The 26,207-nt window shown below is 54.7% G+C and overlaps 4 protein-coding genes across 6 annotated transcripts in view; 2 read left to right on the top strand and 2 right to left on the bottom strand.

The window, feature by feature from the left end:
- The first annotated feature begins 393 nt into the window (after positions 1 to 393).
- Positions 394 to 4,471, top strand: CD320 (CD320 molecule). Of its 2 annotated transcripts, none has more exons than XM_041422914.1 (5): positions 394 to 608; positions 784 to 993; positions 1,876 to 1,947; positions 2,298 to 2,446; positions 3,091 to 4,471. In XM_041422914.1, exons 1-4 carry the CDS (start codon positions 524 to 526, stop codon positions 2,441 to 2,443), a joined length of 513 nt encoding a protein of 170 aa, XP_041278848.1. In that variant the 5' UTR covers positions 394 to 523; the 3' UTR covers positions 2,444 to 2,446; positions 3,091 to 4,471. The 2 variants fall into 2 exon arrangements, with proteins under 2 accessions (XP_041278848.1, XP_041278838.1); XM_041422904.1 differs by having other exon boundaries at positions 396 to 608; positions 2,775 to 4,471.
- Positions 3,115 to 9,779, top strand: LOC121345727 (potassium voltage-gated channel subfamily V member 2-like). 2 transcript variants are annotated; one of them, XM_041422877.1, is made up of 3 exons: positions 3,115 to 3,220; positions 5,453 to 7,522; positions 8,897 to 9,779. In XM_041422877.1, exons 2-3 carry the CDS (start codon positions 6,272 to 6,274, stop codon positions 9,161 to 9,163), a joined length of 1,518 nt encoding a protein of 505 aa, XP_041278811.1. In that variant the 5' UTR covers positions 3,115 to 3,220; positions 5,453 to 6,271; the 3' UTR covers positions 9,164 to 9,779. The 2 variants fall into 2 exon arrangements, with proteins under 2 accessions (XP_041278811.1, XP_041278802.1); XM_041422868.1 differs by having other exon boundaries at positions 3,168 to 3,220; positions 5,425 to 7,522.
- Positions 9,780 to 9,912: 133 nt separating this feature from the next.
- Positions 9,913 to 14,685, bottom strand: LOC121345735 (bone morphogenetic protein 2-B-like). The gene is made up of 5 exons (XM_041422890.1): positions 13,831 to 14,685; positions 13,579 to 13,715; positions 13,131 to 13,253; positions 12,569 to 12,767; positions 9,913 to 12,194 (listed from the first exon to the last, which is right to left on the bottom strand). Exons 1-5 carry the CDS (start codon positions 14,090 to 14,092, stop codon positions 11,800 to 11,802), a joined length of 1,116 nt encoding a protein of 371 aa, XP_041278824.1. The 5' UTR covers positions 14,093 to 14,685; the 3' UTR covers positions 9,913 to 11,799.
- A 9,875-nt stretch (positions 14,686 to 24,560) lies between these two features.
- The window catches only part of POLE4 (DNA polymerase epsilon 4, accessory subunit), a 2,092-nt gene continuing 445 nt past the window's right edge, over positions 24,561 to 26,207 (bottom strand). The window contains exons 2-5 of the mRNA XM_041422525.1: positions 26,131 to 26,202; positions 25,234 to 25,318; positions 24,901 to 24,942; positions 24,561 to 24,574 (exon numbers count right to left, since the gene is read on the bottom strand). Coding sequence (XP_041278459.1) covers positions 24,561 to 24,574; positions 24,901 to 24,942; positions 25,234 to 25,318; positions 26,131 to 26,202 — 213 coding nt within the window. The remainder of the gene's footprint in view (positions 24,575 to 24,900; positions 24,943 to 25,233; positions 25,319 to 26,130; positions 26,203 to 26,207) is intronic.

Here is a 26,207-nt window from a genome sequence, read left to right as displayed (position 1 = left end):
TTGGTTGGAATAGTGGCACAGGACAGGGGCCTTTGTCAGCTGTAGTCAGTCAGTGACGAGCAGAGCTGAGTAAAGCACAGCCTCGCTCACATGGCTCCCCCCGGGACCAGCTTCTGTGGGAAAACTTCAGCAGCCTCGGCAGTCGCCCCCGCGGCCAGTGCCGCTGTCCTGCCGGGTCCGGCAGAGCGCTGCGCAGCCCTCCGCGGGGCCAGCAGGTCACTGCGCACCGCGGTGCGGAGTGTTCCAGGGGCTGTCGCTGGCACGGGCACGGTGCGGGGCCGGGGCCGCGGCTGCGGGAGCGCCGCTCGCCATGGGCGGGCCCGCCTCGTCACGTGACCTACGGGGCCCGCCCCGAAGGGCACGGGAGGTGGGAGGGGCTTCCTCAAGGGCGCGCGCCCGCGACCCGCCCCGACGAGAGCCCCATTGGTGGAAGTCGGGTTTGAGCGCACGCGCTTTTCCTGCACACTCTGCGTTTGTAGCGGCGCGGCGACCCTAGCGAGTCCCTCCGGTGCGGGCCCGCGGCATGGCCGGGCCGCGACTGCTGCCGCCAGGGCTCCCGGTGCTGCTGCTGCTGGCGCTGCCGGTGCTGCCGCTCCCTGCAGGCAACGGTGAGCTGGGGGAGCGGCCGGGCGGGCGGCGCCCATTGGTTCCCCGCGCACGCCCTTCGCTCTCATTGGTTGGAGCCCTCGTGCGCCCCGCGCGCGGGGTCCCCTCGTTGCGGGGTGCGGGGGGGTCTCTCCCCGCTGGGCCCCCCGCCTCCCCTCACGCTCCCGTTCCCCGCAGCCGCCCCGTCCAGCTGCCGCCCGGACCAGTTCCAGTGCGCGCCCGACGGCCTCTGCTTCCCCCAGGACTGGCGCTGCGACGGCCACCCCGACTGTGAGGACGGCGAGGACGAGTGGAGCTGCGGAACCGCGACCGCGGCGGAGCCGAGTCCCGGCGGCCTCGCGGTGACTCCGCCGAGGAGCTCGGCGGTGCCGCGCACCGGCAGCGCAGGTACGGGGCCCCGGGGTGCGGGTGGGGGCGGCAAGCCGGACCGAAGCCTTTGTTCCCCGCCGTCTCTGGCCGATCCGGGCAGCTGCGGTCACCGCGGGTCACTGTGAGTGGAGGAAGCGCTGTGGGGGACGCGCACCTTCAGCTTCCTTTGGAACGGCAATGACGCGCCTCAGGGCTCCCTCGGGAAGGGCCTTTGAAGTACATCCTTCCTTCTTCCAGAACATGCAATTCCCAGCAGCTGCTTCGAAAAGACACTGGAACCTGTCCACCTCCCGAGCTCCTCTGATCTCTGGGGAATGGGCGGGCTGAAGGGAAGAGGATGAGGAGGAAGTCTGGGCCGTCAGGGCCGGCCAGGAGCTGCAGACACCGTGTCTGGGCTTGTGTCTGGCTGTGTCTGCACCCAGTACTGCCGGTACCAGAGCCCTGAAGCATCCTTTGTCAGACCCACTGGCTGTCTGGGGTGCTTGGGAAGGCGCTTCTGGCTTCCCTGACCCAGGGGTTTCCGAGGGTGTGGAGAGGAGGGGGATTACTGCAGGTGCGAGAGACTGGGTTTGGGTTTGATGTCTGCACCCGTTCAATTAGCAGGTGAAGGGAGGAGCTGCATTTTGGTTGTACCTGTGGCTTCTCAGTGCCACGAGGACAGGCTGGGGTGCTGCAGTTCCAGCTCCAGCTGGGAAATTTCCCACCTTTCCCTGTTATGCATTTCCAGTAGAACGTTTTTCCTCCAGTAGTGGCAGATAAGGTTTTGCTTAGATTGAAAAAAGCCTTTTGGTGCTCTTGAGGTGAGCTGGGAACTCAGCCAGGTGTAGATTGAAGACTGCTTTGAGTGCTGGCCATAAAGTGAGTTGGAATCCTCATGGACTTGTTTCTCTTTCCTCACAGAGCCTTCAGCTACACCTGAGGTCTCTGTGCCATCGAGGAGTCAAGGTTACACATGGATCTTGATTGTTGCAGGTATGTGAGACTCAAAAGTGCTGCACATGGTCTTGAACCTACCTACCTTGGGCTATAAATTGAGTATCCCTGATGGGGTCAATTCCAGACCACTATCAGGAGCTGCTTTTTCTGTACCGGGAGGACTTAGGGAGGCCTGGCACCACAGCTTAATTATTGCTCTGCCTTGGGTGTTTTGTCCTTGGAAAGGCCATTCCATGCAATCTGGGACTAGCTCACCTCCTCTCTGTCTGTCCCTTGCCCTCGAGGGACACTGCTCCTCTCTGCTTGTTGGCTCATGGTGAGCAGCAGTGCCCTGTCCCAAGACCAGGGCAGTGAGTAGGTTTCTGCTTGTGCACTCTCCTCTCTAGGGCTCCTGATTATCCTGGTAGTGGCAAGTTCTGTTGCTGTATGGTGTCTGTCCAAAGCAAAACGCAGATCTGACACCTCCAGTCTTGAAAAAGCATCCAGGGAACAGCTGATGCCTGCCAAGGGCCAGAAAGGCTCCTTGCCCTGAAGGGTAAGTGTTTTGCATCCTGTGTGCTCCAAGTGCCTGAGGGAGAAATTCATTCTTGCCTTGTGTTTCTGGCTTCTAGAGCTTTCCCCTTTGGGTGTAGGTTTCCCCAGCTTCCCTGATGCTTGCCAACCAGTTGTGCGGGGTTTCGGTCTGCCCTGCAGCAGCAAAATTCTCCTCTTTCCTCTCTGCTGTCAAGGACATGGAGCAGTCCTGCTGAGATACTGCTCTTCTGGTGTGGGACTTTTTCCTCCACTTTGCATAAACTGAAGTCAAACTAGGTTTCTTCCTAAGGGACTGTCAATAACCAGGTGTTTTTCTGGCTTTGTAACAGGGATCCTTATCCCAAGGTGATAAGGTGAGACTAGCCTGGTCTGTCTCCTGCTCACCACAGAGCCTGACTGAATTGGACATCAGCTCTCAAATCTGGGTTGTTACACTGGAATACCAAGAGGATGCTCCCTTTGTAAATGGGTCTTAGATTGTAGGACTACCTTGGCTCCAGAAATAGCACAGGACCTTCCCTGGCCCTGTACATCAGCCCTCCCCGAGGGTAGAAATGTCTTCATTGTTCTGCATGACAGTCGTTACTGCTGATGACCACCACTGTGGCCTTGGACTCGAAGATGTTTTTCTCCTTGAAATGCCAGGTGCTGTTCAACTGTCTCCTTCCACTTCCAGCCGAGACCCTTTTTTCATGTGTCCCATTCTTCCCCCTGGATTTTGTCAGGGAACAGGAGCTTTCTCAACTATTTCCAAAGGCACTCACTGGCTGCACAGGTCAGATGAATACTCCATGTTTGCACTACTGTTTGATGCTGCTCAGTCCCATGCATGGGAGGCTTTTACTGACAGTGCCACTGTGGGGGTGACAGCTGCTCTGGCTTTGCTGTGCTGTCACCTGAGCCCACGTGGGGCAAGGAGCTCCTCGGCCCTGGGCTGGCAGCTCCTCTCACACTCCCTTACACATCATCTCCATGCTTGGCAGACCTGCTCTGCCCACCCCAATGCTGAATGCTGCATGGGGCTGCTCTTAACACTCTTAATGGCGTCGTCCTTAAAACTGTTCTGACATGAGTGGTGTCCCTCAAGGGTCCGTACTGGGACCAACGCTACTCCATGTTTTCATCAGTGTGTACAGTGAGATCTGGTGGACCCTCAGCCAATCTGAGGATGAGACCAGGCTGAGGAGTGCAGCTGGGGAGGGGGATGTCATCCGGAGGGACCTTGAGGCCCACAGGAACCTCATGAAGTTTGATAAGGTCCTGCACTTTTGTTAGGGCAAACCCTGGACGAGAGATGGCTGCAGGGAGCCTTGTTGTGTCTTGTCCATGTCTGAAGGGGGATTGTAGGAAAGATGAAGAGAGGCTTTTCACCAAGGCCTGTAAGGACAAGGGGCAACAATTCCAAACTGACAGAGGGTGGGCTTAGGTAGGACACGAAGGAGAGTTTTATGGTGAGGCCCTGGCTCAGGTTGCCCAGAGCAGCTGCGACTGCCTCATCCCTGGGACCAAGCTGGACAGGGCTCTGAGCGTCTTGGTCTAGTGCAGGTGTCCCTGGAAATAAGTCATGTCTTTGGCCAGGGCTCCACGTGCCACACAGACAGCATCTGACCCAAGGACTGAGTGCTGTGTACCTCTCAGAACTGACCGTGCAAGGGCAGATTAGTGCCCAGTGCCTCTGGTCCGGCGTTGGCCACGTGCACCTTGCACAAATGATCACTAAGTGCGCCAGGCTGCTGCCTTGGCTGCTGACCTCTTGTGCCTTGAAGGTGGGAACTTGGCTTGCCAAGCAGACGCCAGTCATCAGCCTTGGAGTAGGAGTCTTCTGCTCCTGGATAGCATGTGAGTGCTGCCGTACTCCACGGGAGAAACTTCTATATGTGGTATGGAGTCCTGAGTTATTCCAGGGCTGCTATTTTTAGTACCAAGGAGTCATTTGCAAGGGCACACACAACCTTCTGTTTCCATAGGGACAGAGAGATAGCTGTGGTGACTGACACAGAATAATAAAGAATGTGAAATTAACAAATTCTGGAGTTCTTATTTTCCTGGATATGTGCATTTGCATGGATTCTGTATTTGGGAGGCCAGGGGCTGCGTGACCTTTTGGATTGTCACATCCTGGGAAAGAGGACTTGGGGTGGGTGGGCTGGCATGGGGTGCTGTGGGGAAGCCAGTGCTGCTGTGCCTGCCTGGGACAGATGCAACTCCAGCACACACCAGGTGTAGCAGAGAAAATTAAATAAAGGAGCAAAGCAAACAGAAAGGGTGGGGACAGGAGGAACAGATGCCACAGTAGCACCTCTGCTGCCACTGCTGAACTGTGGACAAGTGGGGAGCTCAGCCAAAAGCAAGGTGAAAAAAATGCCTGAACTTGTCCCTTCTTTGCCAGAGCAGAGCACAAAGTGGGGAGCATTGCGGGGTGGGAAGGGCTCCAGGAGTCCTGGCAGGACAGGGCTGAGCTGGGCCAGTTGAAGCACTGGTGCTGGCAGGGCCATGTGGCCGAGGTCAGCTGTCAGCAGCCGGTCCCAGATCATGCTCTGAGCTGCACCTGCCAAGCTGAGCCCGGCTCTTCTGTGGTAAAAGGCAGAGTGCTTCCCCCGTGCAGTGGGGAGTGAGGCCCTGAGGCAAACTCACAAGACATTGCAGGTTTTGCTTTGTGCTCCCTGAGCTGAGTGCTTCAGGATTGAAAGAAACACATTTTATGGATCTTGTGCCGAAACTCGGGGCTGTGTTGCTGACAGCAATTTCCCTTCCTCTGTCCAGTGCTGTTGTTCTAATCCCCAGGCTCAGAGACTTCAATTGTAGTGGAGCCTGAGCTGCTTTTCAGGCCAGGATCATCTTTGTGCTCTATGTCTCTGTATTTAATTAGACCAGTTCATGGAGATCAATGTGACGTTTTACATGTCGAAGTAGGATCATGTTCCAGGATAAGATGTCAAAGATCAGCCTGTTTAATTTTGGTTCCCCTTTTACTTCCAGATTCAAAGGATTATTTTCTTCTTTTCAGTTCCAATACTTCAGAGGAACTTTTACTGCCTACTTGCATTTCCAGTGTCCTGTTCCCTGTTCCTGTCCCTGCCTGGCTGCGTCATGGGGCTGAAGGCTGATGTGACAGCACAGGGCAGGGGCACAGGGGCAGCTTGTCCCTCAGAGGATCTTCTCAGACACTGTGGAGGTGGAGGTGATGCCTTCACCTCATCCCCTCTAAATCTGCACTGTGGGACTTGAGGGATGAGCTGAGAGGTCATGACCATCTCCCTTCCCTGGCTGTGACAGCTGACAGCCGGGGCAGCTGTATTAGCCTTTAATGAAGGGCTGGTGCCAAGAGCAGCATCTGGTGTGGGGATACAAAGCCAGTACAAATCCTGCATGTCTGCACCTTCCTGTCCCATCAACAGAGGGTAAATTGAGGCAAGTTTGTGCTCTTTCCAGTTTGCTGTTATGGATGTCCTTCCAGGAAAGAGCATCCAGCAAATGCAAACAGCTAATAAGAACAGAATAAGGCAAAAGAGAAGTGCAGAGCTAGAAATAGTTCCTTACATAAAGGACTAGTGCCTTAATCTCATTAGTGTCTTAAGGAGCGGGCACTTGGCCGCCTCCGACTGCTACGATGCAAACCTCAATCTGATCAGCAATCGGCTTTGGGACCCCGGCAGGTGCCACGTGGCACTGGGACACTGCTGTGCCCCTCGGGCGGCCACTCCGCTGCCCCAAGCTTGCAGCATTCGTCCCAGTCAGCATGTGGCCAGTGGGAGCATTCCCATGAAGCCAGAGCTGCTGTCCTGTGGCCCACAACAGGAGTCACCACTTTGGAAGGCTGGGCACCATGAGGCAGCAGTGGACCAGGCGCGCGAGTCTCTCGGCCAGCCTGAAGATAGGGGATCACCGGGGCCGCTGCCGGACCCCGGAGGAGGAGGAATCCTACATCCCATTTGCACAGGATAGCCTGATAAGGCAATGGAACTCCATGCAGAACGTGGCAGATGGTAACCAGGAGAAGAGCCAGACTCCCATCCAAAGGAACAAGTATCTGCTCAACATTAATGTGGGTGGCAAATTGTTCCAGATAGCTTACAAGGTACTGGCCCAGTATCCCATCACCCGGCTTGGGAAGCTGGCGCTCTATACAGACCCCATGAAGAAGCTGCAGCTCTGTGATGACTACTTGGTGCAGAAGAATGAGTATTTCTTTGACAGAGATCCTTCAATTTTCCACTACATCTTCCACTTCTACCGCAGTGGGGTCCTGTGGGTGATGGACGAGATGTGCCCCAGTAATTTTGTGGAGGAAATTGAGTACTGGGGAATCCATTTGAAATACTCCCAACGCTGCTGCCGGATCCTGTTAGAGGAAAAGCGAGATGAACTCAGTGAGTACCTGAAAATAGAGAAGGAGCTGGAGGCAGAACTGGAGCCCCTGGCGTCAGAGACACAGTTTGAAGGCAAGTTTCTGGGTCGATTTCGGAAGATGGTCTGGAACCTCATTGAGAACCCGTACTCTTCTGTCCCGGCCAAGATCATTGCTGTCATGTCGAGCTTCTTTGTGCTTATCTCCATTGTGGGCATGACACTGAGCACAGTGGAGGAGATGAAAAACAAGACAGGGAAAATGTGGATGGAGCAGATGGAGATGATCTGTGCCATCTTCTTCACCTGTGAATACCTCATGAGGCTCATATCCTCCTCCAGCTTCAAGAACTTTCTGCGAGCAGCGTTTAATGCTATAGACCTGGTGGCCATCCTGCCTTTTTACATCCAGATCCTCTTTGAAAATCTGGATGATGGAGACATGCAATACCATGAGGAGCTGCACAAGGTGGAGAATGTGAGCAAGCTGGGCAAAGTCCTCAAGCTCATCAAGCTCATGAGGATCTTCCGCATCCTCAAGCTGGCACGTCACTCCACTGGCCTCCGGGCCTTCAGCTTCACCATGCGCCAGTGCTATCAGCAGGTTTGCTGCCTTCTCCTCTTCATTGCCATGGGGGTCTTCACCTTCTCTGCTCTCATACACTCGGTGGAACACGATGTCCCTGGCACTGACTTCACCAGTATCCCCTGCGCGTGGTGGTGGGCAGCGGTAAGGTGTGAGCAGCATCTTGCGGAGGGGAGTGGGGGAGGCTCCTTGGGTAGGGGCTGCCCCAGTGCTCAGGGCATTCACCACTGCTGCTGGGCAGGAGGCAGAAAGGGCCCAGCCTTCCCACCAGCTCAGTAGTGGTGGGAGTGCCCTGTGTGCTCTGAGAAAAGAAGTCAGAGGTTTGGACTGAGCTCAGAGGCTCAAAAGCTGATGCTGGGGTGGGATGGGGGGACAGAGGTGGTGGCTTGGGAGCCTCCAGGCCTGAGTTGAACAAGGGGGATGTGAGTCAGCTTTATCTGTCATGGGACCCACGTGCTGGGTGGCTGCAGCCTGTGGGTATGGGGACAGCCTAAGGCCTGGACAGCAATGCAGCCCTGCTGAGCTTGAGGGGCACAAGAGCTTGTGGGTCTGAGATGGGGAACCCATAGCCACAGTGTGACTGTGGCTGCATGTGGCACCCACAGTCACACTGTGCCTCAGCCCGTGTCATGAGAGTGGACACAGACTGGGCTGTGCTGCCCGTTTGCTGCCCTGCTTGTGCCAGGAGCCGGCAGCTCTGCAGAGCTGAGCACTATAGTAAACCTGGCATTACCTCCGAGATGGGGAGCAGCTAAAGCACTTGAGAGCCACAGGTTATGAGGACATTTTGATTTACAGATTAAATGATCCCACAGATCACTTCTGCTTTTATAATCCCCTTTCGCCACTGAAGGTTATCTGCTTCAAATTCATCCCTTCTCAAGGAAGGGTAAAATCACTTAGCAACATCACCAGGTTCAAGCATTTCAACATCCTAGGCTGAGCCTTTCCCTGGGAGCACAGCTCGCTGCCAAGCCCAAAACTCTCTGGCCTCAGATCTCACCATAGCCCTGCTCCGCATTTACTAAACATGGTTCATTCCCAGGCAATGCTTCTGTTTCCCCTGGAGGGAGGCTCCAGGAAGCTTTGTTTGTCTGGGGCCAGGCAGCTCACAGCCAGGAAGCTCTGGAGCCACGGCTCTGAGGGGGGAGGAAGCTCCTGCAGATGCTGACTGCTGGGGAAGGCTCAGCTCAGGGGTATCAAGCTGCCTTTGAAGAGACACACACAAAAGCAGTGAGGGAGCAGAGTCTGGCCTCTGATCTGTGTTTCCTGGGTTCAGCCAGCCCTTTCCTTCGTCAGTCCAGGCCTGCTGGGCGCAGCCTGGGCAGTGGAGCCCGGGCTGTGCAAGTTCTGGAGAGGGGACAGCTCAGCTGGCAGCCATCGGGGTCAGGGTCTGGCACTGGTCACAGGGAGCAGGCGGCTCCACAGAGGGGCGGGAGGGAGTGAGTTCCTGCACCGGCTGGTGAGGTCTGCTGGGCTTCTTCCCATGGGATTTTATCCTTTTCTGTCCCTGCACAGGTCAGCCTCTCCACTGTGGGCTACGGAGACACTGTGCCTGACACAATACTCGGCAGGATGGTGGCATTTTTCTGCATCTCCTTCGGCATCATCCTCAATGGAATGCCCATTTCCATCCTCTACAACAAATTTTCTGACTACTATGCCAAGCTGAAGGCCCATGAGATGAGCCAGTCACTTCAGCTTTCCAGGAGGATCCACCTGAAGAAGCGAGTCCTGCAGAAGTTCTCAGAGTGCTGGAGAGCTGACCCCCACTATTACCGCTGACCACAGGCTCCCCACCGCCCAGACATCCCCTGTCCTGGCCATCCTCCCAGTAGGTCCTGTCCCCCAGGGAGGCTCCAAGCTATGGGCAGTGCTGGGGCTCTGCTGCTGCACAGGGGCTGCTCCCAGCTGGGACCTCTCTCACTGCTGCGTGCCGGACAATGCTGTCCTGCAAAGCGGTCAGTCAGGGCTGTACGGCCAGGGCAGGATGTTTGTCTGCCATGGGCTGAGGCAAGGGGCACCCTGACATCACGGGGAGTGAGGGATGGGACTGGACTGTCACCTGTGTGAGGCAGGTAGCCCAGTGTGACGCGTACAGGTGCTGCTCCGTTTCCTGCTGAGTGGGACACACCCGGACTCCCACTGCCCAGGACCCCGTGACTCCCTCCCAGCCAAGCAGCCCAGGCCTAGTCCAGTTTGGGGATTTGGGTGAAGGCCCAGAGGAAAAGCTTACAGCCATGCATCCTTCCAGCCAAATCTGCTCTTTTTCCCACTGCCCTGGAGTTTGGTCCTGACTTGGGGTGCTGCTGTGATGGGACCCACAGGCACTATAGGCATACAGAGCTTGTAGCCAGAGCACCCCCAGGAACAGGATTTAATAAACCAGGCCCAACCTTCATTGTCATGGATTCTTGTCCAACCACTGTGTGTGATTCAGTAAGCTGCTCATCATTTGGAGTGAGGAGAGGACATCTCCCCAGGGCTCACAAGTCCATCAGTGCAAGGACAGGGCTCTCAGAGATGCAGACAAGCCTATCCATGCATTAGTTTTGGAATGAGGTACCTGGGCCTGGGTGCATTGGAACTGGAACTGGGACATGCATGTGATCAGGACACACCTGTTGGCTCTGGCCTGTGTTCACATCATGGGAGGCAGTGGGGAACATGTCTGGGGGGCACAGGGCAAGGATTTGCCCTCCAGTGTGAGGCCATGTCCAGTGAAAGAGCCTCCTGAAGGGATATACCCTTCCCTTGAGTAAGATGGAGAGAGGGACCTTGGGCTGTGGAAAGGGTTGGCATGGAGAAGGGCCAAGAGCTGCTGGTGCTGCTTCCAGGTGAGCAGGGGGAAGAAACTGGTGCCAGCCAGGCAATTCACTCACTTGTGAGCTGGAGATGCGGTGGTGCCAGGGGACTCCTGGTGTCAGCCTGGGATTGTGGCCAAGCTGCTGATGTTGGAAACTTGGAAAGAGACTTGGAGGAGCTGAGTGCTCTGGCAGGGACAGCCACACTCCTACTGAGAGCTGGATGGCAGGGGACAAGGGAGCTGTGCCACCAGGTGTGAGGGGACCCCTGCCCTGACCAGCAACACCTATACCCACTCCCCAGTAACCCTCACTGACACCCACCCTCTGTACACCTGACCCCACAGCCTTGGGCAGCTCTGGTTTCCACCCCTTTTCTCTTCCATGAGGAACATCCTCTCTAGACACAGCAGTGTCCTCTTACCATCTTCCCCCAGAGCTCTCCTGCCCCACTCTCCTGGTTTCAGCTGCAATAGAGTTCATTTTCTTCCCAGTGGCTGGTATAATGCCGTATTTTAGATTCAGGATGAGAATATTCTTGATCACACACTGATTTCTCAGCAGCCAGTTGCTACTAGGAGACAGGCTGGGCACAGATCAGTGGCTGCTGAGCAACTGGGTATTGGGCATCATTTGTATGTCTTGGGGTTATGACTGCCTCCTTTTAACGTCTCCCTTTTAATCAAAAATGTTATTAAATATTACTATATTTTATTTTATTTCCATTATTGAACTTTCCATATCTCCACTCACACATTTAACCTTTTCTGATTCTCCTCCCCATCCCACCAGGGTCAGGGGAGAGGCCAGTGGCTGCATGGTGCTTAGTCTAATCTGGGATTAAACCACAACAGCCACCACTCACCTGCCCCAGCAGCATCATCTCCAGATGTCTCTATGGACACCCCCATCCCTCCCCAGACCCTGTCACCACATTCCCCCAAGCACCCCCATCGCCTGCTCACCTCCCTGCATCCCCAGTTCCAGGCTGATGGGTCCTGAGATTGTTCAGCTTTCAAGGAATGGGGCGCACCCACCCCATCCCCTTGACCCTGGAGACTGCGCTGCAGCTGCATCTTCATCCCTCCATGTGCACCCCCTTCCCTGTGCCTGGGAGATGTCTGCTCGCCCTGTTCCTGGCAGCAGTTCAGAGTCCACAGGCAGCCTTTGGAGGATGGCACTTTTAAATAGTTCCTCTGAATTAATTTTACAAGTCACAGCAATGCAGGAATGTACAGACATTTACAGGACATTGTACAGATGGTTTCTGTCATATATTAGTGCTCTTGCTATATACATATAGTGCAGCCTGCAGGAGCCTCTGCATGGGCAGAGACACCCATGCCCCCACACAGGGCGCCCCAAAATGGAGCTGCTGCCCTGGAGCTGCTGGTTCACACGGGCTCCTTTGGCTTGGTTTAATCAGGGCTTGGCCCTGAGCCTTCCTTGGCTGGCCCTGTCAGGGGGTGACACCAACCTAAGCAGACCCAGCACACCCTTGCTTTGCTCGTCCCAGTCTCTTTCAGAGGATTTGAGGGACAGAGACCCCACCCATGCTCTGGAGGGAGTGGGTGCAGTCCCACTGCAGCGGTGTTTCCAGCCCCTGCTCCCCCTGCCTCAGTGGCAGCCGCAGCTCCCAGCCACCATGTCATCGTACTGCTTGAGGACCACGTTCTCGTCATCATCGAAGTAGAGGAGGTTGATGGAGTGGAGCTTGTCGGGCACACAGCAGGGGGTGCTGACACCCTCGCTCAGCTTCAGGGCGTTGATGATGGACTGCACTGTGGCATGGTTCGTCGGCCGCATGTTCTCGCCCAGAGGGAAGGGGCAGGAGCCTTTGCAGTGGAAGGCGTTGTACCCCGGCGGTGAGATGATCCAGCCAGACCAGCCAATCTCCTCGAAGTCCACGGACAAGGAATGCCTCCGGCAGGGCTGGAACCGGTTCAGCGAGCGTGTACTGCGTGACCTGCCCAGCTTGGGCGCCGGGAGATCAGGACCTTGAGGCTTTAAATCTGTCAGAAAGGAGCACCCGATGTCATTGGCCACAATTGTGTGAGCCCGGGTGGAGGGAGAAGATACTGCAGCTCCCCCAGCCACCCCTCCCCACAGGTTTTGTCTGCAACCCTCTGGTCACAGCCTGTCACTAGCCCAGACAGAGCCACCAGGAGGTGACAGCCTCAGTCTCACTGCCAAACTCAAATCAACTCAAATCCAGTTTCACATCTGCACACCCGCAACACCCCTGAGCAGACTGCACCAGAAAGGAGAGAGCCTCTCCCACCAGCCAGGGAAGGAGATTTGGATTTGAGGAGCCCACATGTGGGGAGCACCTCCTGAGAAAGGGATGTTGGCAGCGAGGGAGTCGCGCCAGGCGTGTGGGACCCACCTGGGAAGCCGGCTGTGGGCAGCGACGCTCCACGGCGCCCATCGTCCGTGAAAAGCACCAACATGGGCTTCTTGCTCTCATGGTGGCCCTGGCCAGATGCAAACTGCAGTGGTGGGGGGTCGAGTGGGCTCCCCCCCAGACTCTGGACTGTCACCAGCAAACCCTGGTTGCTGCTTTCATCTTCGATCCAGTCGCGAACCTGGGGAACCAAAGCAGTGTCACCACGGACCAGGACAGGCACTGCGCCAGTGTCCCCACAGGCAGGTCCCAGACCAGCAGCAGGACATCATGAACCGGGACCCCTTGAGGCCACACTCTGTGTGCCATGGGAAGGGGTTGCTCCGGGGTTGCAGCACAGGGGACACTGTGGCAGGAGCCAGCACCAGCACACCCTGCAGAGCAGTGAGACAAGGTCGGGGAAGGATGAAGCAGCCCCAGGGCTCTTGGCAGGACTTTTTCCTCCCCCTCCCAGAGGATGTATTCCCCCCATGTCACTGCAGAGACTGCAGACAGGAAACTACACTGGAGCCTGAAAGGTGAAAACAGAGGAAAAGTGACTCACAGCTGGCGTGATGGCAAAGACCTCCCAGCCCGAGGTCTGCAGAGAGACAAGCCGTGCTGCCAGCAGCTTCTTCCCTCCAGGGGCGTCTGGCTTGTCTTTCTCCAGCACCTGGTACACACTGACCTGGGGAAAGCAAAAAATGGTCACCCCAGCGTATTCTGCCCGAGGGGTTGATCTTGGACAGAGGTGTGGGGGGAGATGGGGAGTTGTCAGCATGGATTTGTAACAACCTTTGCTGATGTTTGCACAAGCCAGAAGGATATTTAAGAACCTGCCACAGCTAAATCATGATTCTCTGGGAAACATTTGTTCATGTGATCCTAGAGCCAGGCTGTGTTCCCACTGCAGGCAAATGACCGCAGTGTGCCAATGGCACACCTGGGCACAGGCCGGGGGACAATCCCATCCCCATCCCCGTCCCCGTCCCCATCCCCATCCCTCTCCTAACCTGGCAGAAGTGGTGCCTTTTGGGCCCATCTGTGACCCTCGGCCAGAGGCGGAAGAGGTGCAGCTCTGCCGTCAGGATCTTCTCGTTCTTGGCCACGCTAGAGAGGACGAACAGGAACCGCATCTCCTCGCTGTGAGCTGGAGAGAAGGATGTGCTGAGGAGAGCAAAGCCAGGGGCGGCACCGCCACCGGCCGCGTTCAGCCCCTCCCCACAGCCGCACCCCAGCACCACGGGGACGACCCCCGCCCTTACTTTTGTCCAGAAAGCTGCGGACGGTGTTGCCCTCCAGGATGTCAGGGTTCTTGGTGACACCATCCGCATTGGCGACAGTGTTGAATAGATCCACCATGTACTGGGGCGGCTGCTTGAATTGAGTTGGGGGTGCCGGCGGGTCTTCCATGCCAAAGACTTCCAGGAGTTTTTTCAGCGCCTCAGCCCGCCGGCTCTCCACGCTGGCTGGGCTCGGACATGCCGTCTTGGCCAGGGCGAGCAGCAGCAGGACAGTCCGCAGCATGGCTCTGTGCTCGCTGTCCCTGCACAACTGCCCCGGCCTCCCTGGTGCTGCATTTATAACTCACTCGAAAGCTGGACTGGAGGGAAATATGCACAGGAGCAATCAGGAGAGTAAAGAGAGTTAATTGCCATGCTAACAAGGTGAGAAGCCCGGCTACCGGGCCCCCTGCATCAATTAGCCCCAGTACACAAGCGGGAGGCAGGACGGCTCACCAGGCACCCCTAGGGCTGGCAGGGGAAACGGGGGTCTGGGGCCACCAGCCCCTTGCCAGGGCCTCGGCTGGGCTGCATTTGCTCTCCGTAGGAGACTAACTGGATTTTAATGATGGCACTAATGGGACAAATCGGAGGACCTTTGTGTGGAGGAATGCGGCCCATCAAGATGAGCATCCCCTGCCCAGGCCGGTCCTGCCGCAGCGGCTCGTGCTGAGAGCGAGGGTCGTGGCGGGGTTCAGTGTCACACTGGTGTCCCCACACCATGTCCCTGTCAGTGTGCAGGGTGGGGACAGCCCAGGCTGCGTGTCCTGCCAAGGCCGAGGAGAGCCGAGGCCACGGGGCAGAGCAGGTTCCAGCAGGGGACCCGGCGGTGCTGCGGCCCCGGCCCGTGCGGTCACCCTAAGCCAGCTTTTTTTCCTTTTTTTTTTTTTTTTTTTTTTTTTTTTTTTTTTTTTTTAAGAAAAAGGCTGGGAATTAAAAGGCATTTGCTGCTAATTCCTGAATGCTTGAACTTTATGAAACACCCGGGTAGTGGGATAAAAGCCAATTCTTTAGGTCTTATTCCCTAGTCACACAGAGAAACCAAGCTGGTGCAGGTGGACATGACACACTGTACAGGTGCCATGGGAATGAACGGGGAAAAAATTAGCATTAATTAACTAATTCATCAACTGGCTGAAGCCCTGCTAGGACCACCTGATGGGAGACAAGGTGAAGGCTAATGTCCAGCTGTGCCCACAGTTTATTCCAACCCAGAGGGCTGTTAATTATGCAGAACAGGCACGGCGGCACCGACCGGCTGGAGTGAATGCCATGGGGAAACTATCGGTATCCCCAAGATCCTCTCCCTCTTCTTCCCAATTCACCAGCAGCACGTCCCACAGGATATCTGGGGGTGCCTGCAGAGGAGACAGCTCTGCCCCGGCATGCTCAGCTCCTGGTTCCCTCTCCTGTCACCGGCTCCACAGTTTGAACCGGGCGCAGCCAGCTCGTGCACCCGCAGCCCGTGCCAGACGCTGCATCCTCCCGGGATGCTGGATGCACGGGAGGGGCCGTGGAGCTGCACAGCGGAGCCCCAAGGACCTGCAAATTGCCTACGATGTTTATTTTACAAGCTGCAAAACATTTTGTAGAGGTTCATTTATACCCGCTGGTTAAATTAGCTTTTATTCAAAAAAATAGCCTTCTCTCATTTACATATCCTACAGACAGTCTGGCGGGGTCTCCAGGAGCCCCACCCGCAGCTTCCAGCCTCGCTATCCCCGGCACTCCCGGACGGCAGCGACGGTGCAGACTTGGTCCCGGCGGCTCCGGAACCTGTGCCTGTCAGAGCCCTGAGGGCACAGTGTCTCGGGGCGGCTTGTGCCCAAACCAGGCATTCCTCTCTGTCTTGTAACTCCCTGCAGTTAGAGAAAAACCAGTACAGCCCCAGTACAGGCCCAGTACAGCCCCAATACAGCCCCAGTACAGCCCCAATACATCCCCAGTATATCCCCAGTACAGCCCCAGTACAGCCCCAGTACATCCCCAGTACAGCCCCAGTACATCCACAGTACCCCACCGGCCCCCCACGACCTGGACCTTCTGTTCACACTCAGGAAAAGGGCAGATGCTCTGGAGCAGGATGGGGGAGAAGGGAGGCAGCTTTTTCCCTACAGCATCTATTCCTTACTCCTGGAGTAACTCATGAGCTGTCACCTTCCCCTGGCTGAGCAGAGCAGGTCTTTCTTCTTGCATGGTTTGATTTGCTTCCCTGTGCATGCAAAGAATCCCAGGATGGTTTGTGTTGGAAGGGACCTTAAAGCCCATCTCATCCCATCTCATCCCAACCCATGCCACGGGCAGGGACACCTCCAACTGTCCCAGGCTGCTCCCAGCCCTGTCCAGCCTGGGGTCTACAATCAACACATAGTCCTGCCCCTTCAGCCTGAAACAACTGCCTGGACCCACCCTGCCCCAGCAACCCCCTGCTCTCCTGCCCTCGCAGCTTTGCCAGCAGTTGAGGGACATGAGTGTCACATTCCGGGCTGCAAAAGCCACTGTCAGGATCTGTGTCTGCTCTCCTGGGACACCACAGGCTCTGTAGCCACCTGCCCGATTCAGCCCCATGGCGGCAGGTCCGGCTCCCCCCAGCACAGCGCGGTGGGTGAGCTGGGGGTGCTCCCCAAACCCTGCTCCGTGTTCCCCCACGGCAGAGCCGCAGATGCGGTGGGGGAGAGGAGCAGGGCAGCTCCCACCTGGCCCGGGGTGCGGATGTGCGGGAGGAGAGCGGATGGAGCCCGGCAGCTGCGCTTACCTAAGCAAGCAGGGATCCCCCGAGGAGCAGCTGCCCAAGCACCTTCCCACATCCATTTCCTGCGAAGATTTGCAAAACAAAGGCACAAAAATCCCCTGCAGCACCTCAGCAGGGACACCTCAGGACCTTCCAACCTTAGGCTCTGAATTCATCCCCAAAGAAGGGCAGCAGCAAGGCACGGCTGGCAAGAAGTATTTTGGGGGCATAACAGTGGTTTTTTAGTCAGAAACTTTGTAGCCTGTGCACAAAGTAGACAGTAGGGTCTCTGTTAAACTGAAGACCTAACAACTAAATATTTTTAAATAAATGTCATTGTTCCTTAATTATTTTTTTTAATGAATCCTCACTCCAAAGAAAAAGTCATTTGTTCCTTTATGGCCCTGATACATGCACGAATTAGTGGCAGCAAAATACATTTTATAGCACAAGAGAATACAAATGTGAAGTTTTTACCACTCTAGTTTGATGCTAGTGTAAAGCTGCCAACGTTAGAGCATCTACCTAGCAGCTCAAACCCCATATGAGGGCCCAGCTGAGCCCACCAGAGGAGCCAAACCCCTGGAAATGCACCTTGAGCTGTTCCTCCCTGTGTCCTGCAGAGCTCTGGACAATTTCATAATATTCCACTTGGGAGACACAATAGCATTTTCCCTTCATTTCGCAGTTCTCCAGGGTCTGAACCACCACCCCACCATGTGGGTTTTTGACCAGTGCTGAATTTTGTGGGCACACAGAAAAGTCCATCTGCAAGGAAACAAGACGGAAAATCAACCTGGAGCTGCACCCATGTTTCCTGCAGCAGCAGCACAGACCACCCAGCTTTAGGCATCCAGCACCCACTGGGTGCCCCAGGGCTGCTCTCTGTGTCAGTGTCCCAGCTGGGAGTTTGGGGCTCATTCCTTCACCAGCTCAAGGCCTTAGTGGTAGGTTTTGTTCCTCCATGCCAGTTTCAGACCATGAGGAGAGGGAGGTTGTTGTGGGTGCAAGTTGTGGCTGCTGTCCCTGACCCTGTGAAAGCCCCAGTTCTGGGGAGTGAGCACGTTATCTCTGAGAAAAACTGTATTTGAACACAAAATATTGATGGCAGCACTCTTCTCAGAGCCACACTCTCTCACCAGGGATGGGGGAATGTGATTTAGCATTAACTCATTCAGCATTTTCCCCTGGATTTGCCAGGGACTGTGCCCTGAATGGGCTTCTCAGATGCTGGAGCCAGTGTTAGGGGCTCTCCTGGAGATACATTGCCCAGGCACCTCCACAGGTTTGCTCTGAATGGGCTCCCCACAGGAGCACCAGCTGAGGCATCTGCCACTGGGGTGGGGAAGGGAAGGGAAGGGAAGGGAAGGGAAGGGAAGGGAAGGGAAGGGAAGGGAAGGGGATGCCCAAGTTCTGGGGTGTGGGATGAAGGTAGGATGGTACCAGAGGGTTGGAAGGGGGAGGTGGGCAATGACCCCAGCTCTGGGGGTGCAGAACAAAATCCTCCTTTGCTTTTTCTTTCCCTATTCCAGCTTTAACTCAATGAAAAATTCCCAGGACACAAAGCAGTTCTGTCTGGATTTGACATACCCAGTTTGGTTGCAGACACACCAACAGCCACATCCCTGCTGCTGTGTCACCACCACACCAGGACATGCCACCATGGAGTCCTGGTGGCCCAGGCAGGGGCTCAGCAACTGGAGGGAAGGGACAAGGGTCCTCCAGCTGCAATGACATCTCCTTGGAAGGGCAGAGGCACAGACTGTCCTGCGTGGCTCAGCCTGAGCTGATGTTCTGTGCAGAAAGAAACTACATTGTTTCTGTGCTAAATCTCCTGGCTTTTCTCCCTTCAAGTAAATTAGGGTTAAAAATCTGCATGGCATGAACTAGAGGATGGGGAGAAGGATGGCTGAGCTGATGGCCAAGTGGGTTTGGGGTCTGTCTAGGACCTTGTCCTGCCCTGCCCCAGCCCTTGGGTGTACATCCTTCGGGGTTTCTTTGGCTGCTGGCTTTGAACAGGTTTTGAGAGTTTCCTGCCCCCTCCCAACTACTTCAGCAGCTGCTGGAGGAGATTTCTTTGTTCCAGGATGGAGCTGTTTCCAGGGGAAGGAAAAGTGATTTCTGGAAGCAAGTATTTCTGGGATGCCTTAAGAGTGGGACACAAAATGACAACGGATTTCTGGACATCAGTGATTCTGGGTGATATTTTAACAGGTTCTTCCAGCCCCGTCCCCCTCCCTCCCCCCGCCCCATTCCTCTGATGATTCCAAATTTTTACCATGACACTGAAAGTATCAGCCCGACTTTATGCGGGAAGATGCAGAAGGAAAGTGCAGAGACCTGCCCTAGGGCAGAGGCGAGTCCACATTTGCCAGCCCTGGGCTATTACTGTGACTGAGATTCTCCCTCCCCACCCCATTAATTCCCCTCCCCGAGGCAACAGAATTGTCCAACACCTTCCACTAACACGTCTGGGAAGTAAATGCTGATTCTCCCAGCTCTGGAAGAAAGCACTTCACGCCGCCTAATCGCCTTTTCCACCAGCAGCTGGATAAGCAGCTGCCGCCGCAGCTGTGCGGCTCTGCGGGCGCTGCCCCGGGAGGGACCCGGCCTCGGGCAGCGCCCTCGGGCCCCGCAACCGCGGAATGAATCCCGCGGAATGAGCGCTGCCGCCGCAGCTGTGCGGCTCTGCGGGCGCTGCCCCGGGAGGGACCCGGCCTCGGGCAGCGCCCTCGGGCCCCGCAACCGCGGAATGAACCCCGGGCCCCGCGCTGCCCGCTGGGCTCCCTCCAGCACTGCCGCGGTCTCTGTCCCTCTCTAGTGGCGGTGCCACGGCCCCGCCGCAGCCACTGCCGGGAGGTTTGAACGGACTGGCTTTTAGAGATGCCACCCTCCAGCACTGCCGCGGTCTCTGTCCCTCTCTAGCGGCGGTGCCGCAGCAGCTGCCGGGAGGTTTGAACGGCTTTTAGAGATGCCAAAAAAATTACATCAGCAAATTCCAGGACAATGGAATTTGTCAAACAGTTGTGGTAAATCATTTCAACACCGCTTTCAATTCTGATAAAGTCAGTTCATCTCCGCTGACGTGTCTTGGGTTATTTTATGAGTGAACTCACGAGACAGCTCACCAGTTCACAATGAACGAGTTCAGCTGTGTCCCAGTGGGAGGTTTTGACCCATCTGGAATATTTAGTTTGGAGTTTCCATTTCCAAGCGATTTTAGAACCAGCAGTGTAGTTCACTGGTACTAAAAGGGCATTTTAGAGTGTCAGTAAGGAAATTGAATTTTCCAGTGCTCTGTTTCCAGCAGAGCTTTTATCATCAGGTTGGTTTCCTTGCTTTGACTGGGAGGGTTGGAGCAGAGACCCCCGAGGTCCCTCCCAGCCTGGGTTGCTCTGATTCCATGCTCTCTGGCTAGAGACATTTCCCTGTATATGAGGTGGCTGTATTCCCATTCTCACCCATGCACACAGCACAGAATTATCACTGTGCTTGCAGAGCTGTGTGGTAAAGGCCCAGCAACAGGAAACTCAACCCTAAAACACAATCCCAGTAGTCCCAAAGGCAGAGGCTCTGCTCAGACTGGGTGCCCTGAGCTTGGGCTTTGGTGCTGGTCACACAACAGGGCTTGTTCCCATAATCCCAGAGGGAGGGAGGGAGGGAGGGAGCAAGGGAGGAAGAGGAGCTCTCCCTGCACCGTAGGTTGGGTCAGAGCATTTCCCCACGTTCATTGTGACCCCCCAGGGAGAGTCTGGAGAGTCTTTTGTGACAAGTTGACCCATCTGGTTGACCCAGGAAAGCCAGTTGATGTAATCTTTTTTAATTTCAATGAACTTTTTGATACTGTCTCTCCCAGGACCCTTCTGGACAAACTGTCCATCCCAGAGCTGGATAAACACATCATGGGATGGGTGAGCAACTGGCTCATGGGTCAGGCATGAAGGGTGACAGTGACTGGGGTGACACCAGGCTGGCACTAGTCACCAGTGCGGTTCTGCAGGGCTCCATCCTCGGCCCTGTGCTCTTCAACAGCTTCACAAATGTCTTGGATGCAGGCTGGAAGGGACACTGAGCATGTTCACAGGCAATAAAAAACTGGGAGGGGCTGCTGACTCCCTCAAAGGAGGGACACACCGCAGAGACCTCAGGAAATCAGAGGGCTAGATCATCACCAACCTATGAAGTTCAACAAGGGAAAATGCCGGACCCTGCAACTGGGATGGGGCAGCCCTGGATGCAGGGACAGACTGGGAGTGAGGCTGGAGAGCAGCGCCGTGGGAAGGGCCCTGGGGGTCCTGGTCAGTGGCAAGTTGGATCTGAGTCACCACTGTGTCCTGGCAGCCCAAAGGGCCACCCTTTCCTGGGGGGCACCAGGCCAGGGAGGGACTGTCCCACTCTGCTCTGCACTGGGGCAGCCTCACCTCCAGGGCTGGGGGCACTTTGGGCACCACGAGATCAGAAGGATCCAAAGCTGTTGGAGAGTGCCCAAAGGAGAGCAACAAAGATGGTGAAGGGCTTGAGGGGAAGCCATTCGAGGAGCAGCTGAGGGCACTTGGTCTGTACAGCCTGCAGGAGACTGAAGAGACCTCACTGCAGTTACTCCTTCCTTGTGAGGGGAAGAGGAGGGACAGACACTGATCCCTCCTCTGTGGTGACAGTGACAGGATCCGAGGGAATGGGCTGAAGTCCCGTCGGAGAGGTTGAGGCTGGGTATTAGAAAAAGGTTCTTCCCCCAGATGGTGGTCAGGCACTGCAACAGGGAAAGGTCACAGCACCAAACCTGACAGAGCTCCAGGAGCACTTGCACAATGCCCTGGGGCACATGATGTGACTCTTGGGGATGGCTCTGTGCAGGGCAGGGAGTTGGACTTGATGATCTTTGTGGGTCCCTTCCAACTCAGCATATTCTGTGATTCTGTGATTATATTTTCATCATTATTTATTCTTCTAAAGTTGGTGTCTCTGGAGCTGACAAGCTGTCACTGCTTGTAATAGCTCTTAATTTGGTTATGATAATTTTATCATTCCTATTGTACACAAGAAGCTGGTATTTGGCAAACATTAAAGGTTAAATTTGTACAAGTGCTGCTCTCATGCACTGAAAAATCGTAAGAAACCTCAGAGTGTGAAGCTGTTGTGTCCTTACAGCCACTGCAAAGGGGAACAGCGCCCACAGGCTGCTCCTGAAGGCCACAGACTTTTTTCTGATGAACAAATGGAGCTACTTTCTACTTCATCTGCTTTCTCTACTTTTACAGGGCAGCTTGTTGTCCTGCTGATAGCACTTCCAATATCAATCCTGGGAAGCAAAAGTCTGCAGTTGCCCTGAACTTATGCAGCAATAAACAGGGAATTCAAACACAGCATCAACCATGGTGGGGCTCAGGTCCAGGGAACTGAGCTCCTTTGTGCAAAGGAACAGACCCAGGGGTCAAGCTATTCATCAATTCCTGTGCTAAAAAGGATGTTTAAGTGTTGGATTATGTGGGCAACAGGTCCCCAGCACATTTCTGTCCTTAATCCCCCAAGGGAAAAGTCACTTGGAAAACTTCAGCATAAAAAAACAGCCAAGGGATGGGCAGGATGTGAGTGTGGAAGTATCAAGAATCTTGGTTTCTGGAGGGTGAAGGGGAACTCAGAGGAGCTGTGGCTGTCTCATCCCTGGCAGTGTTCAAGGCCAGGCTGGACAGGGCTTGGAGCAACCTGGGATAGTGGAAGGAATCCCTGCCTGGGACAGGCGTGGAAGAAGATGAGCTTTAAGGTCCCTTCCAATCCAAACAACTCCATGATTCTGTGAACTCACCGTGCCCAACATGGAGGAAATGGCTCTGCCTCCTGCAGCAACCCCTTTCTGCAAACAGATTTCCATGCTCCTCCACTCTGCTGACAGCTCCTGCGGTCAAAAACCACCGAGCCCAGCATTACCCCAGTTACAATTCCCCACCTTTTCTGCCTGAGCTGGGATGAGGCACTGGGTGCCCAGCACAGCTCCAGCTGCTTCCTATCCTGAACTAAACGGCTCCAGCACAAAGAAGAGATTTTGTTACACATGTACATGACACACCCGGCCGGGTGGGCTGAACAACCTGTTTAGTTACTCCAGGAAAACACTCTGGCACTGTTTCTCTCACTGTTTATCTGCTCTCTTCTGTTTCTAGCTTACTGCAGACCTGAGTGAAAGGCATCCCCTCCCACAGCACAAAGGAGCTCATGGGCACTAAACCCCCCAGATTCCTGCACAGCAGCTTCTCTTTGACACAAACCCCACGCTGCCTGCCCAGTGCAGACGCCCTCTGTGCTGCTCACTGTGGAAAGCACACACCAACCACAGCAGCATCATCTGTGAGCAGAGCCCACCACAGCCCCACACCACAGCCCCTGCTCTCCCAGCCAGAGGCCAAAGCAGTGCCAGGGCCAAGAAGGGAAAAGGAACTTACTGGCAAAGATGGGAGCCTGCAAGAGCCCTGCGAGGAAGACCACAGCTCGTGGCTCCTGCAATGCTGCACCCTGGGAGGCACAGGAAAGTCTCCAGTACCTCTGACACTTATACCTGCCCTCCCTGGCAGGTGACAAGGTGAGCAGCTTTGAGCCAAAGAGGCTCACATACCCTGGCAAATGTCCCCTGACTGCGATCTGAACAAACACCTTGGCCCTGGGAAATGAGCATCTCTCCCAGCATGATCAGGCTTGGATCAGACTCTTAGCAAACTTCTAAGTGTTTCTTGAGAGCCACTGGATTTGCTGACAGCCTGGGAAGCTCCCTTGGGGGGTCCTTCTTGTTAAACCACTTCCAAACTAATTTAACTTTGTAGTGACTGGGAACCACTCCCAAATACCCTAATTTGAAAAAAACATGCATCCTTCATCCTCCTTCATCCCATTCAATGGCTCTATCTGGGGACAACCCACACCAAGTGGAGTCAGAGCTGGCACTTGGACAACATTGGGAACACAGAAGGACATGTCACAGCAGTGATGGCAGCACATCCCCCACAGCCACACAGTTCTGCTGTTAACTCCAGGTAGCAAAGCACTAGTTAAAGTGGAAAAGCTCCAGTCACCAGACTGGTGCCCGTGTGCTGCCAGGGGCTCTAAGCCACAGCTGGTGGCAGTTCCTGAACACAGGATGGACTCAGCTCCTCACCAAGAGCTCAGGGTCTCTGCACCAGCTCCTCTGGGCAGGGAACAGATCCAGGTCCCAGGGAAAACGTTTTGCCAGATTCAGGAGTGAGAGCACACAAGAGAGCAGTGATGGCAGCACGGACACCCCCTGGCATTCAAAATGAGTTCAGGGGATTGGGTTGGGGGTTTTTCCCTACAATTACTTACAAGTGCAACAGTCACAGACCCTTGGAGCAGCTGCACAGCCCTTGGGCCAAGCTGAGCTCCCCTGGAGCTCATCCCCAGCTCCTGCAGGACAGCTGGGTTTCTCTGGAATGGATGCCTTGAGAAAACAATTAGCAAAACCAAAATGCTAGAGAAAGCATCCTATCAAAACCACACCATTTCCCACCAGGCTACAGGAACCCCAGCCCAGAACAGGAATCAGCACAGCTGCTCAACAACAACAACAACAACAACAATTTAATTGTGTTAAGAGACAAACATATTAACAAAATCCACATTTCCATAAAAAAAATTCCTTGTGCCTGGGCACCTGAGCCAAGCCACTCTCTGTTCACAGCTCTGTGGTGCTGCAGAGAGAGGCTGGGACTGCAGCTGGGAGTAACTGCTGTGTAACCTGGCCAGAGCAGAGAGCTGCACTGCAGCCACATGGGAAGGGACATACAAAATAGTTATGAAAAAATATGCATTTTAAATAAAGAACTTACAACAACTTCAACTTTATACAAAATATCATGGCTGCCATGTCTCAATTTCAGTGTCTCAATTCTAGGAATTCTTTTTGAACTCTCAGCATCCTGTTTTCCATCTCACACCACCTCTGCTGTCTCCCCAGAGAGCTCTGTCTATGTCCAGCTCAGTCCAAAGTACCTGAAAATGAAAAAACACATTATAGTCTCAAGAATCAGAAGTGCAGCTCTGTGAACAAATAAATCTTGTTTACAAACTGGCAAAAGAAAATGCAGTAACTTTAAAGTTTAAGTGAATCACACACAAGTAAAACCAAATCTAGCAAAAAAACCAAACAACTGCACGTGCCTCAGGGTCCAGCTGAGCCATCCCAGTGCTCACAGGGGCACTGCAAGCCACACTAGGAATTACTGAGGATGTGGAAACAGAGAGCTTTGCAAATGATTCAGTTCTTTCTCTCCTAAGTAGGTTATTACACAAAATACTGAAATCAAGTAGAAACTCACCTTCCAAAAAAGCAAATTCATCAATAGCTTCAATGGCATTATCTGAAAAGCAAATTGTGAAAAATTAAAATAGATAAACCAACTCCATATTTGCATCTGTTTCAAACTGCAGCATTTGAAATTACATCAGAGCACAGTGACCAATTTCAAAGAGATTATTTGTTTTGAAGATGGTGTGTGAATTATTAGTGTAGTCTTCAGCAGAAGTTTTTCTCTCCCATCTTCAGGGAAAGAAAGAATAAATCCGTAATTACTGCAGTACCTCCAGACAGGTGGAAAAATCCCCGTCGGAGCAACCCTTTGCTAAGAACAGCACAGAACATGCTCCCATACCCAGGTCTTTTCTTTGCAGGGTTTTCCTTTTTCCTTGCTGGGCATACACATAAGCATCTTTGGCTATGGTTTCAACAAACAGCTCCTGCAAGGCAAAACAGGACAGGTTCACGTGGGAGACGAGAGAGAGAATATCCTGACAAAAGAAAGGTCCTACAAGGCTTCAGGATTAGATCAGAATCTTCATTCTAACATTACCCCTTCCTAGTAAACGGGTCTGAAAACACCAAAGGAAATGGCTGGACAGTGATGCACAGGACAAGCAGTGAGGGAGAAAGCTGGGAATGTGGGTTCCTCGAAACCCACATTCTCTGGGAGACCCACTCCACACCAAGGGCTCCCAGGGCACCTTCTGAAGGGGGAAAGGTGTCCTGTGCTCAGGAGGTGAATCATGAAACCCTTCAGGTGGAGAAATACCTCTAAGATCATTGTGTCCAACCACCAGCCCAGCACCACCTCCACATTCACCACCACCCCATGTCCCCAAGCGCTACATTTTTTTGAACAGTTCCAGGGATGGTGACTGCCCCGGGGAGCCTGTGCCAAAGCTTGACAACTCTCCCCATGAAGGAATTTTCCCAATATCCTGAACCTCCCCTGGTGCAGCCTGAGGCCACTTCTTGCTGTCCTGTGCCTTCTTGCTTGGGGGAAGCGACCGACCCCCCCCGGCTGTCCCCTCCTGTCAGGAGCTGTGCAGAGCCACAAGGGCCCCCTGAGCCTCCTTTTCTCCAGGCTGAGCCCCTTCCCTCAGCTGCTCCCGGAGCTCCAGACCCTTCCCCAGCTCGGGCCGGCCGCAACCGCCCCGCGGGTCCGTGAGAGAAGGAAAAACCTCCTGGGCAAGACCGAGCAGCATCCCCGCAGCGTTCCGGGCCCAGGACCCCCGGGGCCGCCCCTCACCGTGGCCCGCGCCAGCACGAACACGGCCTCCTGGCTGGCCAGGGTCACGTCCGGGTCCGCCTTCACCAGCGCCTTCA

The sequence above is a fragment of the Onychostruthus taczanowskii genome, unplaced genomic scaffold, assembly GCF_017590055.1.
Source record: "Onychostruthus taczanowskii isolate IOZ18803 unplaced genomic scaffold, ASM1759005v1 scaffold110, whole genome shotgun sequence".
NCBI classification, from domain to species: Eukaryota; Metazoa; Chordata; class Aves; order Passeriformes; family Passeridae; genus Onychostruthus; species Onychostruthus taczanowskii.
This window is presented reverse-complemented; position numbering and strand designations above follow the sequence as displayed.

Excerpts from the sequence above, each read along its gene's own strand:
- CD320 (XM_041422914.1), top strand. The coding sequence starts at position 524 with ATGGCCGGGCCGCGACTGCTGCCGCCAGGGCTCCCGGTGCTGCTGCTG. Across the intron at positions 609-783 it reads GCCGCTCCCTGCAGGCAACG|CCGCCCCGTCCAGCTGCCGC; the intron begins GTGAGCTGGGGG and ends CGTTCCCCGCAG. Across the intron at positions 994-1,875 it reads GCCGCGCACCGGCAGCGCAG|AGCCTTCAGCTACACCTGAG; the intron begins GTACGGGGCCCC and ends CTTTCCTCACAG.
- LOC121345727 (XM_041422877.1), top strand. The coding sequence starts at position 6,272 with ATGAGGCAGCAGTGGACCAGGCGCGCGAGTCTCTCGGCCAGCCTGAAG. Across the intron at positions 7,523-8,896 it reads GCGCGTGGTGGTGGGCAGCG|GTCAGCCTCTCCACTGTGGG; the intron begins GTAAGGTGTGAG and ends GTCCCTGCACAG.
- LOC121345735 (XM_041422890.1), bottom strand. The coding sequence starts at position 14,092 with ATGCTGCGGACTGTCCTGCTGCTGCTCGCCCTGGCCAAGACGGCATGT. Across the intron at positions 13,254-13,578 it reads AAAGGCACCACTTCTGCCAG|GTCAGTGTGTACCAGGTGCT; the intron begins GTTAGGAGAGGG and ends TGCTTTCCCCAG. Across the intron at positions 12,195-12,568 it reads GCCCACAGCCGGCTTCCCAG|ATTTAAAGCCTCAAGGTCCT; the intron begins GTGGGTCCCACA and ends CCTTTCTGACAG.